Source organism: Mustela nigripes, chromosome 5 (assembly GCF_022355385.1).
Source record: "Mustela nigripes isolate SB6536 chromosome 5, MUSNIG.SB6536, whole genome shotgun sequence".
Classification (NCBI taxonomy): domain Eukaryota; kingdom Metazoa; phylum Chordata; class Mammalia; order Carnivora; family Mustelidae; genus Mustela; species Mustela nigripes.
In genome coordinates this window covers 106,155,088-106,171,107 of record NC_081561.1, presented here as the reverse complement: position 1 = coordinate 106,171,107, position 16,020 = coordinate 106,155,088, and the positions used below count along the sequence as shown (strand labels likewise).

The following is a 16,020-nucleotide window of genomic DNA, read 5'->3' as shown; positions in this document are numbered from 1 at the left end:
TAGTACGTAAAATATTCATGATTTTTAAAAAGACTTTTAATTTTAAAAAAAAAAAATTTTATTTATGTATTTGACAGAGAAAGAGAGAGGCAGCGAGAGAAGGAACACAAGCATGGGAGGGGATAGTGGGAGAAGAAGCAGGCTTTCCGCAGAGCAGGGAGCCTGACACGGGGCTGGATGCCAGGACCCTGGTTCTCAATCCAAGGACCTTAGGATCATGACCTGAGCCAAAGGCAGATGCTTAACGTCTGAGCCACCCAGGCGCCCCTAAAGATTTTTTTTTTTTTAAATAATCTCTATACCCATTTGGGGGCTTGATCTTACAACCAACCCCAAGATCAAGAGTCACAACAGCCACCAGCTGAGCCAGCCAGGCACTCCAAAATAGACATGATTTTTAAAAAAATCTTGTTCCAGTCATTGTATTATTATTCTTAATTTTCTGAATTGTGTTTTTACCCTCTTTCCTCAATTAAACTGCTGCCTTTTGTCTGCATTACTGGTTCTTTAGGAGGAAAAATAATTTGGAGGTATATAAATCAATTACATTCTTTTCTTACTTTTCAATTAATTTTTTTCTGTTTTTCCTCATTTTTCCTTTTAAAATTTTACCTTATGTTATTTCATAGTTCTGAATTTCTGATTGGAATGGTATGTGTAGTATTTATTTTCATTCTAATTTTTCCAAAGTGAAAAATATTTGAAATCATAAATTTGCCTGTAATTGCAGCTTTGGCTGCAAGTCTATACCTTTTGCTATACATACTACACTGAAATTTGGCTTTAGCTTTGGGACTAGGCTAAAATCTGCTATTAGATTATTACATTTCAGCTTTAGCCTGTGGAAGACTGACTTGTCAAATGCTGACTTCAAAAGAATTCAAGGTGTCTCTGAACTTGTGTGTAACCAATGACCGGCAGTCATATACATTACGATGATCTTTAATCAGATTAAGTACATTAGTAATGTGAACAAGGCTTGTCATTTTGATATTTTTAAATTTCTTAATATAAGGCAAGGATTTTAGATGTTCCTTTAGTAAAATACCATATGCTTTATATGTTGAAATTCTATCAGTCAGTTGAAGGAAGTATAACAGTATGTTTATTATTGTAAGAGTATAACAATACAATGATTAATGATGATTGTGAAAAGTCAGTAAAGGTGTCCAAAATATACATATTAAGTGAAAAAGTATATTGTATTAGTAAGATTATATATCATATGAAACTATTATTGTCAAATATATAAATACAATATTAGTATCTGGAGAGATAAAAGTCATCGCTTCTCTGCCTTTTGGCTAAGATAAAGTGTGGAGAGATAAAAATCAGAAGATTGTATTTTTGTATAGTAATCATCCCTGGCAATGAAGTTCTAGGACTTATTTCTACTTTATATATTTATATGATGGTTGAAGTTTAATTAAAAGCATACATTATTTTTTATAAGAAAAGACAATAAATATATTTAAAATATATACAAAGCTGAAGATATACAAGTTACCTCTCTGATAAACTATAGGATGATCTTTCTTTTCTTGGAAGATTCTGTGACCAGTTACCTAGGACATTTATTTATTTATTATTTTTTTTAATGATTTTATTTATTTGTCAGAGAGAGGGAAAGAGAGCGAGCACAGGCAGACAGAATGGCAGTCAGAGGCAGAGGGAGAAGCAGGCTCCCTGCCGAGCAAGGAGCCCGATGTGGGACTCAATCCCAAGATGCTGGGATCATTACCTGAGCCGAAGGCAGCTGCTTAACCAACTGAGTCACCCAGGCGTCCCTACCTAGGACATTTAAATCCCTACACTTTTCTTGCTGGTCTTTCAACCACTTCACAAATCATTATGCATATACAAGGAAAGAAAAACTAGTCAATTAGGTCACATTTTATCAGCTATGATGAAGAAATAGACAAAGTGATGCAATTGATTCATGTAAATTGTTCAGTTTTATTTATTTATTTTTTTTATTTACTTGAGAGAGAGAGAGTGAGAAGGTGAGAGAGGAGAAGGTCAGAGAGAGAAGCAGACTCCCCATGGAGCTGGGAGTCCGATGCGGGACTCGATCCCGGGACTCCAGGATCATGACCTGAGCCGAAGGCAGTCGTCCAACCAACTGAGCCACCCAGGCGTCCCAATTGTTCAGTTTTAAATGGTATGTTCAAGTTGGGTCCTTTTGTCTTTGATTAAGGAACTCAATTTAGCCAAATAGATTGTTATTTTAATACGTGGGAGAGGGGTGAGCATTGGGGAGGGGACTGAGGAATCTGAGACTCAGTGATGGAATGATTGTCCAGTTAGGAGTCACAGGAATTGGACCTAGAGGGACAATAGAACCCAGGAGGCTAAAGGGACTCTGTGTCTCTTCTCTTGCTGTGTGTGGCCTTTCTTTTTCAGAATATCTTTCCCTATGTCTGAATTTTTGCTCTATTTTTCTCCTGCTTCCCATTGGCCTAGTCTCTCTCTCTACAATTTACATCCATTCTCTTCACACTTATCTTCTCAGAAGCCTTACTCCTTTGTTCAGCTCCTCTCTCTCCTGCAACTTCAACCTTTTTGTTGTTGTTGTTGTTGTATTTTATCCACAGGTATATAAATATGCTTCTCCCATCCTAAAAACCAAAACAAGCAAACCAAACAAGGCAAACAACAACAACAACAAGCCCTGTGTTGAACTCAAATCTTCCTTAAGCAACCATGTATCTTTCTGGCCCCTTTCTCAAAGGTCTTGAAAAAGCGGTCCAGATACTCTGCCTCCACCTCCCTCCCACTAGCTCCTTGCTGGCTCTCACCCTTACGTTGTTAATGAAACTGCTCTGCTTAAGATCCCGTTTCTGTTCCAGTCTTACCCTAAGCTCTTAACCACATTGATTCAACATAATTGATTCTTTCCACTTCCTTAAATACCCTCCTCTCTTACTGAAACCTCACACTCTTGTTTTTTCTTCTACCGTTCTGGCCGTTTCATCTCATTCTTCCTTTACAGGTTGCTCTGTCTTTACTTATTCTCTATAAATTGGGCTTTACCAGGACTTAATGCTTAGATTTCCTGTCCTCATTCTCTTCCTACTCTTCTACCTCAGTGATTGTATCCATTAACATGGCTTTAAACACCTTTTCTTTTTTAAAGATTTTATTTTTTTATTTTAGAGAGAGAGAGAGAGAGAGAGAGAGCCACTCAAGTGGGGAAGAGAGTGGAGGGAGAGAGGGAAATTATCTCTAGCACATTTCTCACAGAGTACAGAGCCCAACTGTGGATCCCAGGACCCTGCGATCATGACCAGGTAGAAACGAAGAGTCAGTTGCTTAACAGACTGCAACTCCCAGGGACCCCTAAATACTTTTATAACAAGATAATTGGAAATGCAAGTAGATTGTTCTAGATTCATGATATCTGGTAGAACATTTTGTAGTGATGGAAATGTTCTGTATCTGTGCTATCCAAAATCATAGTCACTAGCCACTGGTGGCTATTGAACACTTGATAAGAAGCTACTGTGACTAGGAACTAAATTTTAGGTTTTATTCAGTTTAATTAATTTAAGTTGAATAGCTATATGTGGCTAGTGGCTTTGGATTAGACAGTTTGGTTCTAGATTAAAAGAAAACAAAGAGGGGTGCATGGCTAGTTCAATTGGTAGAGCATGTGACTCTTGATAGCAGGGTGTGAGTTCAAACCTCATGTTGGGTGTAGATATTACTTTAAACATTAAATACTATTAAATTGTAGTAATAAAAATTTGTCTGAATTAATGGTTAAATGTAGTGAAAAACAGATGTAATGGTGCTGTGTGGCTTCAGCTTAGTCTCTGCCTCTCTTGGTCTGCACCTAGATCTTCTTCTCAACTGTTAATCCTGCTAATCAACAGTAACTCCAGGCCTGCCACCAGCCACAGAACAGCCTTCCCTATAGCTCTTTACTAGTTCTCCTTCTTGGTCCCAGATTCTCCTACAAGGTTTCCCTTATTCACCCAAGTTTCAGGAGGGCTGGTTAGTGAGTCGCTCTCATTCTCCAACTTTCCCTTTTGAACCATTGATTTCTTAGCTTCTCTCATCATATTAATTCTTATTCCTATAATAAATTCATTTTGTAATATTCGTAGTGGTTCTGCTTTGCTGATTCTTGACACACTCCTGAAATCTTATTCTCTCAGAATTCCTCAACTCAAAAAATAGCATCAACATCCATCAATTTCCACCTTAACTCCCTACTTTCAGTCCCCTACTGAGTCCTTGGCAAACTTGGTACAAAATATATTGTTGAATATGCCCACCTCTTTTCTATTTCCTCTGCAATACTCTTGTCCAAGTAACTTCATCTTTTACCTGGTTCCATCTCCATCATCAACCCCCAATATCAATTCTGTTTCTAAATACTAATTTTAAATTTGTGAAAAATTTCAGTGGCTTCCCATTGCACTAACTCACACAGTTCTGTGTAATTTGGCTCCACTCCTGCTAACTTCTCCAAACTCATCTTGAGCCATTACCTCCCTTACCAAATATACTCCAGCCACAGTAGCTTCCTTTCAATAAAGGCCAAGCTCTTTCTCCTCTCAGTGTTTTCACATACACTATTCATTCTGATTGAAATGTTCCTCCAGCTCTCCTTTATTCTTCATGTTCCGTGGTTTACTCTTTCGGGTCTTAGTTTATACATCACTTCCTTAGAAAGGCCTTCCTTGACCAGCCCAAGTAGGTCCTCCTATTCTGTAACACTCTATTATGTTAAATTCTTCTTTGAATTTATCACATTTTATAAATGTTTTGTTTGCTTGGTTTTTTTTTTTTTTTGTTTGTTTGTTTATTTTCCTCACTTAGCTATGGTTTCCATGAAGGCAAGAGGGATTTTCTACTTTATTCACCCAGAACGTAATTCGGTGCCTGGTACATAATTGGTACTCAGAATGTGTTTGTGGAACGATGAATGTAGTGAGTGGATTCCTCCAGCTTCTTATTTATGGTTTCTGTTTTTTTATAATTTTAGTTTGACATGATCTCTTGTAGCCCAGCTCTAACTCCTTCCTCACAACACTGACTCTCTGGTTTTTCTCTAAGAACAGTCTGGTGCCTGATGATGGTTTAGCAAATTCTGGCAAGACAAGGATGAGTGGTGTTACAGAGTAAAACTCTGACAGCCTAGGCTGCTCCCTTATCAGGGACTTTGGGTAAGGTTACCTTTGAAAAGAACTTTGAGACACACCATGATGGACATGTTCAGTATGAGACTTACCGTTCTATTTTCCTCTTTTGTGCCCTCATTCATCATGAAAATCGGAACAACCAAAGATTGCTTGTAGTCTGGGACTCCATTCGAAATAGAGTGGGAATACTTTGATAAAACCATTATGGTTTATGTGTACCTAATTCTTTCTCTTTTTAGTTACTTGCATAAATTCTGTGGCTTCTTATAATTTAATCCATCACTTTCATTATAAAATTTAAGTGCCAGCAGCTAAAATGAGACTATACTTTTTAGAAGTTATTTTTCTTAATTTAAGTTATCTCTATGCCCAATGTGGGGCTCAAACTCACAATCCTGAGATCAAGAGTCACATGTTCTTGAGATCACATGATCAAGAGCCAGCAAGGTGCCCCTGAGATTGGACTTCTAATTAAAAAAAAAAAAAAAGCAAATAAAAGAAAGCTAAAAGCAATGAAAGAATGTCTAGAATTCCAAGTATATTTAAAACATTGACATTTTTAATTAATAGAGTTTATTTTTAAGAGCATTTTTAGATTTAAGGAAAATGAGCAGAAAATAGTTTCCATATACTCACTCCCCCAGTCCTCCTCTACCCCAGTGTTAACATTGTATGATAATTGGTACATTTGTTACCATTGACAAACCAATATTGATACATTATTATTAACTAAAGTCCACAGTTTACATTAGTGTTCACCTTTTATTCAGTATATTGTATGAGTTTTGACAAATGTATAATGACCTGTATTAACCATTATAGTATCATATAGAATAATTTCACTGCCCTAAAAATTCCTTATGTTCCACCTAGTTATCTATCTCTCCCTCCTTCTGAACTCTTTACAGCCACTGATCTTTTTCTATAGCTTTGCCTTTTCCAGAATGGCATATAGTTTGCAGCCCTTTCAGATTGGTTTCTTTCACTTAGCAACAAGCATTTAAGATCTTTCCATGTCTTTTCATGGCTTGGTAGCTCATTTCTGTATAGCACAGAATAATTTTCCATTATATAAATACCAAAGTTTATTTATCCATTCATTTATTGAAGGACATCTTGATTGCTTCCAAGTTTTGATAATATGAATGAAGTTGCTCTAAATATCATGTGCATTTTTGGAGGAACCTGGGGGTTCAGTTGGTTAAGCGTCCAACTCTTGATTTCAGCTCAGGTCATGATCTCAGAGTTGTGAGCCTGTGTCAGGCTCCATGCTGAGCTCCATGCTGGGTATGGAGTCTGCTTGGGATTCTCTCTCTCCCTCTCCCTCTACCCCTCCTCCCCTAAACAAAACAAAACATCATATGTGCTTTTTGTTGTTGTTTTGGTGTTTCTGTTTTATTTTGGTTTTGGTTTGGACTTAAGTTATCAGCTCATTTGAGTAAATACCAAGGCATGCAACTGCTGAATCGTATGGTAGGAGTATGTTTAATTTTGTGAGAAACTTCCAGACTGTCCTCCAAAGTGGCTATACCATTCTGCATTCCCACTATCAATGATTAGAACTTCCTGTTACCTAGGGCACCTGGGGTGGCCAGTTGGTTGAGCTTCTGACTCTTAATTTCAGCTCAGGTCATGAACTTGGGGTCCTGGGATCAAGTGCTATGTCAGGCTCCACACTTACCAGGGAGTCTGTTTCTCTTCCTTTCCCTCTGCTCCTCTCCCTGTTTGTACTCTCTCCCTCCCTCTTTGTCTCTCTCTCTCTCTCTTTCAAATAAATATATCTTAAAAAATAAATAAAGTTTCTGTTGCCCTACATCCTTGCCACCATTTACTGTCTGTGGTTTGGATTTTGGCTATAGTAAGTGTGTTGTAGTATTTCACTATTTTAATTAGTAATTCCCTAATGATATGTGATATTGACTTATCTTCATCTGTATACCTTTTCTTTTTAAAAGATTTTTTTCAAGATTTTATTTATTTATTTGACAGACAGAGATCACAAGTAGGCAGAGAGGCAGGCAGGGAAAGAGAAAGGGGGGAGAAACAGGTTCCCCGCTGAGCAGAGAGCCTGATGTGGGACTCGATCCCAGGATCCTGGGATCATGACCTGAGCCGAAGGCAGCGGCTTAACCCACTGAGCCACCCAGGTGCCACTTTTTAAAAGATTTTATTTATTTGATGGAGAGAGAGAGACAGCAAGGGAGGGAATACAAGCAGGGAAACTGGGAGAGGGAGAGGCAGGCTTCCCACAGAGCAGAGAGCCTAATCCAGGGCCCCGGTGGCCCTCATCTGTGTATCTTTTTTGGTGAGGTATCTATTCAAGTCTTTTGCTCATCTTTTACTTGGGTTTTTGCTTATTGTTGAGTTTTAAGATTTCTTTGTATATTTGTGAGTTTTTAAAAGATTTTTAGGGACGCCTGGGTGGCTCAGTTGGTTAAGCAGCTGCCTTCGGCTCAGGTCATGATCCCAGCATCCTGGGATCGAGTCCCATATCGGGCTCCTTGCTCCGCAGGGAGCCTGCTTCTCCGTCTGACTCTGCCTTCCACTCTGTCTGCCTGTGCTCGCTCTTGCTCACTCTCTCTGACAAATAAATAAAAAAATCTTTAAAAAAAAAATAAAAGATTTTTAAATTTTTAATTAATTACTTAGTTTTTGAGTAATCTCTACATTCAACATGGGGCTTGAACTCACAACCCCAAGATCAAGAGTCACATGTTCCACTGAGGAAGCCAGACAGGCGCTCCAGAGTCCTTTGTATATTTTGGATATTAGTCCTTTAGGAGATATGTGCTTTGCAAAGATTTTTCTCCCAATCTGTAGATTTCCTTTTCATTCTTTTAGTGAGGTCTTTGCAAAGCAGATGTTTTAAATTTTAACACATCAGCCTTTTAATTACCATAAAGATAAGATGTCAGAGATGTTGTAGAAAACTTTCTCTCTTTTTTTAAGTAAAAAAAAAAAAATCCAATTTTTAAAAGAGGAAAATAATCCATTTCTTTCTTTTTTTCCAAAAAACGATCTTGAGTACTAGGAACATGGAATTGAATAACTTCCAGTCTCTTTTGACTCTAGGTTTTCGTGATTCTGTGGAAAGAATGATGGAGTATTGTGGATTTTTCCCGTATTAATTCTAGGGTCCTCTCTCCATTACCACAGTAATATATGGTAACTGAAGAACGTTTAGGAAACATTGAAACAAAGAAAATATGATTTTTTTCTAAACAGTGTAGCACTAAGTGCAAGAATTTTGGATGACAAAAAATTCAGACAGGTGTGCTTATATGCCTGCCTTTTATTAACTGCAATGAAATTAACCTTTTCACTACTTTGTGGACGAAAGGACAGTAATGAGGTACATAAATAATTAACTTTTTTTTTTAATTTTTAAAATTTAATTTATTTTTTAAAATATAGGATGCTTTAAGAATTTGCATGTCGGGGCGCCTGGGTGGCTCAGTGGGTTAAGCCACTGCCTTCAGCTCAGGTCATGATCCCAGGGTCCTCGGATCGAGTCACATGCTGTACCCACGAAGCCAGCCAGGTACCCTCTTTGAGATTCTTCATTTTAGCAAGCTTTCATCCCACATCTCTGCTCAGCAGGGAGCCTGCTTCCTCCTCTTTCTCTCTGCCTGCCTCTCTGCCTACATGTAATCTCCCTCTGTCAAATAAATAAATAAAATCTTTAAAAAAAAATAATTTGCATGTCATCCTTGCACAGGGGCCATGCCAATCTTCTCTGTATCATTCCAATTTTAGTATATGTACTACCAAAGTGAGCACAATAAACTTTTTAAAAACACATATTTAGGGGTACCTGGGTGGCTCAGTGGATTTAGTGTCTGACTATGGATTTCAGTTCAGGTCATGATCTCAGGGTCATGAAATGGAGCCCCATGTTGGACTCCATGCTAGTCTTGGGCCTCCTTAGGATTCTCTCTCCCTTTCTCTCTGCCCCTCACCCTACCCCTCCCAAATAACATAAATAAACTAAAATAAAAATAAAATATTTATTGTAACAACTATCACAAAAGTGTATGAAGTAAAAAGTGATGATCTCCCACCATACCATCCTTCTCTATAATTATAATTATTTTCTATAGAAACAAAAATCTTTATATCTATGCTTACCTGGTTATACACATACATACAGACCTGCAAGCTTCATGAGTCAGTGATCACCTATGTCTATCTTGATGTACATCATTGTAAGTCTAGTGCATACCATGGACATTAGTACACAGAAGGTGCTAAATTGAATGAATAAATGTCACACTGTACGTTGTTCTGTAGGTGGCTTTTTTTTTTTTTTTTTTTTTAAATTGAAGAATGTAACCTGAATATGTTTCCATGTTAGGACATTGATAGCTACTTCATTATTTTCAATGGCTCCAGAATAATCCACTATGTGAATGCACTATAATTTATTCAATCAGTACCCTATTACTGGATGTTTAGGTTATATATACATATATATATTTTAATTTTATTTATTTATTTGAGAGAGAGAGAATGAAAGAGAGAATGAGTAGGGAGAGCAGCAGGGAGAGGAGAAGCAGACTCACCACTGGACAGGGAGCCCGATGTGGGGCTCAGTCCCAGGAGGCTGAGATCATGACCTGAGCTGAAGGCAGACACTTAATGACTGAGTCACTCAGGCACCCCTAGGTTATATATATTTCAAGCACACACACACACATATGCACACTTCTATACAGCATTACAAACAATACTGGAGTAAACATGACAGCCAAATTATTTTGTTCTACCAATTTGTCTTCTTTTTCTTTTTTTTTTTTTTAAAGATTTTATTTATTTATTTCACAGACAGAGATCACAGGTAGGCAGAGAGGCAGACAGAGAGAGAGGAGGAAGCAGGCTCCCCGCTGAGCAGAGAGCCTGATGTGGGGCTCGATCCCAAAACCCTGGGATCATGACCTGAGCCGAAGGCAGAGGCTTCCCACTGAGCCACCCAGGCACCCCTTAATTTATCTTCTTACTAACATTAAATGTGTGTTGAGTTTCCCACATTTATGTGAGGGATGATACTGAAATTGGATATTACCAATCTTTGTTGTTGTTAATGTTTCTTTTGTTTGGAAAAAGGGTCCTTATAAGAGGAACTGTAGTCCACTTTGCTTTAAAGTGAAGTTGGGATTCAAATGGGGAAGATCCTAAATGGCAAATAGGACATTTGAATATTTTAAAAAAATATTTTATTTATTTGACAGATCACAAGTAGGTAGAGAGGCAGGTAGAGAGAGAGGGGGAAGCAAGCTCCCTGCTTAGCAGAGAGCCCAATGTGGGGCTCGATCCCAGGACCCTGAGATCATGACCTGAGCTGAAGGCAGTGGCTTAACCCACTGAGCTACCCAGGTGCCCCAGGACATTTGAATATTTTTAAAGTAATGAAAGAGAAAGGATTTGAGAATTTTTTTATACATTATAAAATGTTTGAGCTGAAAGAAATCTTAAAAATTATGTTTCAATAAATTTATTTTATAGATGGGAAATAGAAATTCTAAGAAGTAAAATGATTTATTTAACCACACACTATCCATTTAAAGCAGATCTGATATTAGAACAAGGTTGGTTGGGTCTCAGCCTGTTACTCTCCAGTTTTATTCAGCAAATATTTAGTAAGCATCTTGTACTAAGTACTAAAGAAGATTCAGCTAGTAAGAACACATACTCATCGAGCACTTTCTTGTGCCAGATTTTTCAGATACATTTTAATCTAGCCCAATGTATATACCATACTAAATCAATCTACTATGGTTTTTTTTCCCTTTTATTGTATGTTTGGGGTTTTGTTTTGTTTTTTGTTTTGCTTGATGATTTTATTTGTTTATCAGAGAGAGAGAGAGAGCACAGGCAGACAGAATGGCAGGCAGAGGCAGAGGGAGAAGCAGGCTCCCTGACGAGCTAGGAGCCCGATGTGGGACTTGATCCCAGGACGCTGGAATCATGACCTGAGCCGAAGGCAGCTGCTTAACCAACTGAGCCACCCAGGCGTCCCTTTGCTTGTTTTTTAGTATTAGTAAGTATTCCTACGTTTCAGTGTGGTAGTAATTCTTAGAGCCAAGCCTCAAGTTCTTTCTGTAGATCAGTAGGAAAATGATACTATTGTTTTACTCAAAAAGGTGTCAAACGGAGAGCATGGCTGATTGCTTTTTTCTCAGGTCTGTTTTGTTTTGAGTATCAGGCACTTCTCTTTGTAAGCCCTCAGTGTGCACAAACCTGAGAAATGCCAAAATTGAAAGAAAGCCAGCTGAGGTTGAAAGAGTGGCTGAAATGTGGCTGGGGAGACCGGTTAGATAGATCAAGGAGGACTTTGTTGATCTAGCTAAAGATTTTTGCTTTTGTTCTAAGGGAAATGGGAAACTAATGAAGGGTTTTAAGTGGATGCTCCACAGGGTCTTATTTGCAATTAAAAGAGAAGGAAGGGGGAGACTCTTGGGTTATAAATGCATTAGGAAAGCTGCAAGGTGAATGAATCAGGAGGCTATACATCATTAGTCTAGGTGGTAGTTGATGGCAACTTGTTACCTAGCTACAATATATAGAGAAGTGGAGTTACATTAGGGACACAGAATTGACAAGATTTTGGTGAACTGATATGGCACAGAGAGGGAAAAGTTAGTGTCTTGTATTATTCTCTAGATCACAGCGAATGCTCCTGGATTCAAGCGGGTGATGTTCATTGGGATGAGAACTCTGGAGTTAGAAGATTGAGAGGAAGATCATGGGGTCGGTTTTTAAATGTTGTGAAGGGCCTGAAACTTCACATAAAGACTTAGGGGGTGATTAGACAAACGATTTAGAGGTCAGAGAAGAGCTAGAGATTTTAATTTGGGAGTCTTGGGTACTTGGTAGAAGACATTGCCTAGGTCGAGGTACCTTTTTTTTTTTTTTTTTTTTAAGGAACTTGGGTTAAAGCCTCTGCCTTCAGCTCTGGTCGTGATTTCAGGGTCCTGGGATCAAGCCCCACATCAGGCCCTCTGCTCAGCGGGAAGCCTGCTTCCCTGCCTCTCCGCCTACTTGTGATCTCTTTCTGTCAAACGAATAAATAAAATCTAAAAATAAAAAAAAAAAAAGGATTGGATGGTTCAGATTCATAATTTTCATTTTTTAATTCATAGTATTACCCTATTTTTATTTTTGTAAACATTTGGGCTATTTTTCATTTTTAACATTATCTACCTTTGGATTATGAGCTAAAATCCTTGTTGCTGAATTAGCTGAACACCATAGCAGATACATGTTTAATAAATAGTAAGGGATTGTTAGGTGGTGGAAATGTTAGATCTCTGCTGAACAGATTGGCTAGATAGTACTTTGGTCAAGTATTTCATATTTTGATCCAGCTACCTCTGGAAAATAATCTGACATTTTACGTGCTTAAGCACTTTCAAGAGCACTCATCTAACTTTTCCTCCAACCACTGGTTTGTTGTCACATCACAGAGCTTATTTCGGGAACCAGTGAGCTCTTAAAAATAAGCTTGTTTTTAACCAAAAGGACACTCTTCTATTACAGCTGAATTGGATAAAATTAGTATCTAAACGGCGATTGAAATTCTCATGTCTTTGTCTTGTCTTTCTTACACCTAGTAAATGGCTACAAATGAAATGTCACTTCACATAAGATTTAGTTGCCAAGATTTTTAAAAAAGAAACACAGATATGTTCTTCACAGTTGCCCTAACCACGCAGCTTTTGTGCTGCTTCAAGTTGCTCAAACTGTGCTCTGAGGAAGCCCTTAAACTGCTTAAAAGGCCAGAGACTGAAACAGACTATTGCACAACTCTTCACCACCGGGCGGTTTCGCTTCCAAATCTGGCTTTCGTATCATCCCACGGCTGGAGTCGCTTCTGGCTCCACTGGAGCCAGCCCGGTTCCCCTCAAAAGCAGCCAGGGTTTCCTCGTCCGAGCCCCGGGCGCCCCTCCCTCCGCCCAAGGATTTCGCGAAAGTGAAGCCGCGTGGGCGCGGGGCCTCCAGAGGTCCCATTGTCCGGCCGGGGAGACTTGCTTTTCCCAGAGTGACTCCCGCACTCAAGTCCCACCGTCTAGGTTAACCAAAGGTCTACAGGTCTCCGCGCCACTCCCCTCCCCCCGCCGCCCCATTGTCTGCCTCGCCCCGCCCCGGGGGACACGTGCGCCTGCAGCTTCCCGAGCGAGAAGAGCGCGGGGCGGCGGCGGCGTGGACACAGCCGGGAACGGCTCCGCGGCCGCGGCGCCGGGGGCGGGGGCCGGGCGCGCACGGACCGGTGGGTGCCCTCCGGGATCTGCGGTAGCTTTCCGCGCCCCCCGCCCCGCCGGCCCGGGACGGGGCGGGGGATAGGGCGGACGGGAGCTCGGTGGGGGTGGCGTGCGCGTGGTGCTGCGGTGGGGGTGGGGTGGGGTGGGGCGGGGCGGGGTGGGGAGATGCCTGTCTCCTGACAAAGGAGAACGAGAGGGACACGCTGAGCCGGCCCGCCCCGCACGGAGGAGAGCAGGAGGGGGAGTGCCGGGAGGGGAAGGGGCGGGCCTTTCATTCACTGTCTGCCCCTCCGTCGCCGCCGGAGCGGAAGGGCGGGGTCTCGCGCCCCCCTCCCCCGGGAGGTGAGGAGCTAGGGAGGTGGCGGGGCGTGGGGGCGGAGCCCGCGGGCGCGCGTCCCGAGGCGTAGACTACGTCGTCACGTCAGCGCGGGAGAGAGAAAGAGAGGAGCCGACTCGGCTGGGACTGGGGGACGGAGTCGAGAGAGCGAGCGAGGGAGGGTGTGAGCGAGCTTTCGAGCGAGGAGGGGAAAGGCGGCTACTCGTGTTTGAGCGGCCGCGGACGGCACTGGGAGTGGTGGGGGAAAGGAGTAGGGAGGGGAGAAAGAAAGGCCGAGAAAGGAGCCGGACGGAGGCTGGTGGTGGTGGTAGGGGGAGAAGGAGGAGCTGGAGGAGGGCAGGGGCAGAGGGAGTGAGTGAGAGAAGCGGACGCGCGAGGGAGGGGAGGGAAGGGGGGGGGGGTCACGCGGGCGCGCGCGCGCGCACCGGGAGCGCGCTCGGAGGCGAGTGGAACTGGATCGGGTTTGCTGCCAGCGGCGTGAGCTTCGGCCGCCATTTTACAACAGCTCCACTCGCGCCGGACACAGGGAGCAGCGAGCACGCGTTTCCCGCAACCCGATCTCCTCGGACAGGATCCTTCCGCCGCAGCCCAACGGGGAGGTAACGACCGCTTGGACCCGGGTCTGGGAGGGGAGCACCGTGACATTGTGGAGTGAGCTGGGGGAGGGAGGTGTGGGGAGAAACCGGCTTTTCTGGAAAATGGATTCCAAGGGGGAGAGGAGCACGTTGACTAGGGCTGCTTGAGAGTAGGCCGCGGCCCGCGCCGCCACTTCCTCCTCTTCTCCATGTGCTGCCGCCGTTCGGGCTTTGTCTGCGGCGCTCCGGGGAGGAGGCGGCCCCTTGGCCCGCGCGGACCGCGAGCGGCGGCGGAGTTGGTGCTGTCGTGGCCGTCGTCGCGGCGCGGGAGTGGGCGGAGAGGAGCGGGTCCCGTCCCGCAGCCGCGCGGCAAGCTTGGGTGGTGCTTGCGGTCCGGCGGGCGTTAGGCAGTTCGCGGAACGCCCTCACTCTGCTGGGTTGCCGGCCTTGGGCCGGGGGTGGGACACCTGGCCCCGGCGCCGCAGTCAGTGCACGGGCGGGCGAGGGGTGGGGGCTTGCACCACGCGCCGCGGCTCACGTCTCGGCTGGGCGGGCGGGCGACTGGGGGTCGCCGGCGCCCGGGGCGGAGAGAGCCATGTGTCACGGCAGAGACGGCGGCGCTGGGGGGGGGGCGGGGAGAGCCTGTGGCCTGGCGCCGCCGCGGCCTCGGTGTGAAGGGGCGAGGTTGTCCTGCTGCTGCCTTCTGGGGGCTCCGATCTTGGCTTCAGGTTGACGTTGGGAGCCGGTGATGGTCGTCTTGGCCTGGGACTCGGTGGGTTTCCGTTGAAGGAAGTTGTAGGACATTTGAAGGCGCAGAGCACGTGTTTCTAATGGGCTCCTGGTGGCCGCAGCGGTGAGGCTGCCGCTATGGGTGCGGAGTCGGGGGCGGGCTTTGGGGTGCGGGGGTGAAGGGTGGAGAAATTGGGTGGTAGAAAGGTAGCTTGTGTGAGCGCTTTGTTCTTCGCTGGCTGTTGTTACTGATCTATAAGCGGCAGGCGGGAAAAGCGCGCACTTTGGGGGTTTACCTTGGAGAGAGAAAAGCCCAGCTTTGCTTTCTCTGCACACCTCATTTTCTGTTCAGGCACAGCTGCATGTGGCACGCTGGCTGGTCCTCGTGCTGATTGGGCTCCATTTGTAATATGGTTTTTCCTAGGGAGTGTTAGCAGGTGAGTCAGGGGTGGTGCTAAGGAAAAACATAGTGAATCTGTCCTCCTGTGCCGCACGCTCCAAATCTGGCTTGTCAGGCGGTAGTGACTGTAAGGTTTCTTTAAAGGGAGGTGCAGGTTGGCTGGTGTAGAAATTGGTAGAGAAAGTAAAGATTGGGGCTCTTATATTTCTTCTACCCTTTTTGAAGATCCTAGTTTAATTTTGCTTATTGCGTTTGAACAGATCTCTGGAAACATGGCTACAGAACATGTTAATGGAAATGGTACTGAAGAGCCCATGGATACTACTTCTGCAGTTATCCATTCAGAAAATTTTCAGACATTGCTTGATGCTGGTTTACCACAGAAAGTTGCTGAAAAACTAGATGAAATTTACGTTGCAGGTAAGAACTAACACTTGCAAAATTATATTATGAAATTTTTCTATTGGATTTCTGGCTTTGAGCTAAAATAGCAACTTTTTGTGGTTTCCAATAAGTGTGGGAACTAGAGTTTTGCTCTGTCGTGATAGTTGTGAACTAGAGGTTAAGGTGC

The 16,020-nt window shown here is 43.0% G+C and overlaps 1 protein-coding gene and 1 non-coding gene across 8 annotated transcripts in view; one reads left to right on the top strand and one right to left on the bottom strand.

Annotated features, from left to right (window-relative positions):
* Positions 1 to 8,823: 8,823 nt before the first annotated feature.
* On the bottom strand, positions 8,824 to 8,930 carry LOC132018833 (U6 spliceosomal RNA). Its single transcript, XR_009404614.1, has one exon. It is a non-coding gene; the product is annotated as a U6 spliceosomal RNA (small nuclear RNA).
* Positions 8,931 to 13,349: 4,419 nt separating this feature from the next.
* Positions 13,350 to 16,020, top strand: part of SYNCRIP (synaptotagmin binding cytoplasmic RNA interacting protein) — a 31,686-nt gene continuing 29,015 nt past the window's right edge. For 3 of the 7 annotated variants that reach the window (XM_059401025.1, XM_059401024.1, XM_059401023.1), the window contains exons 1-2: positions 14,261 to 14,344; positions 15,710 to 15,869. In XM_059401025.1, the coding sequence (XP_059257008.1) occupies positions 15,722 to 15,869 (148 nt within the window). In that variant the 5' untranslated portion in view covers positions 14,261 to 14,344; positions 15,710 to 15,721. Of the gene's footprint in view, positions 13,417 to 14,122; positions 14,345 to 15,709; positions 15,870 to 16,020 lie in introns of those variants that run through there. The other 4 variants (XM_059401028.1, XM_059401027.1, XM_059401022.1 and 1 more) reach the window with 3 other exon arrangements.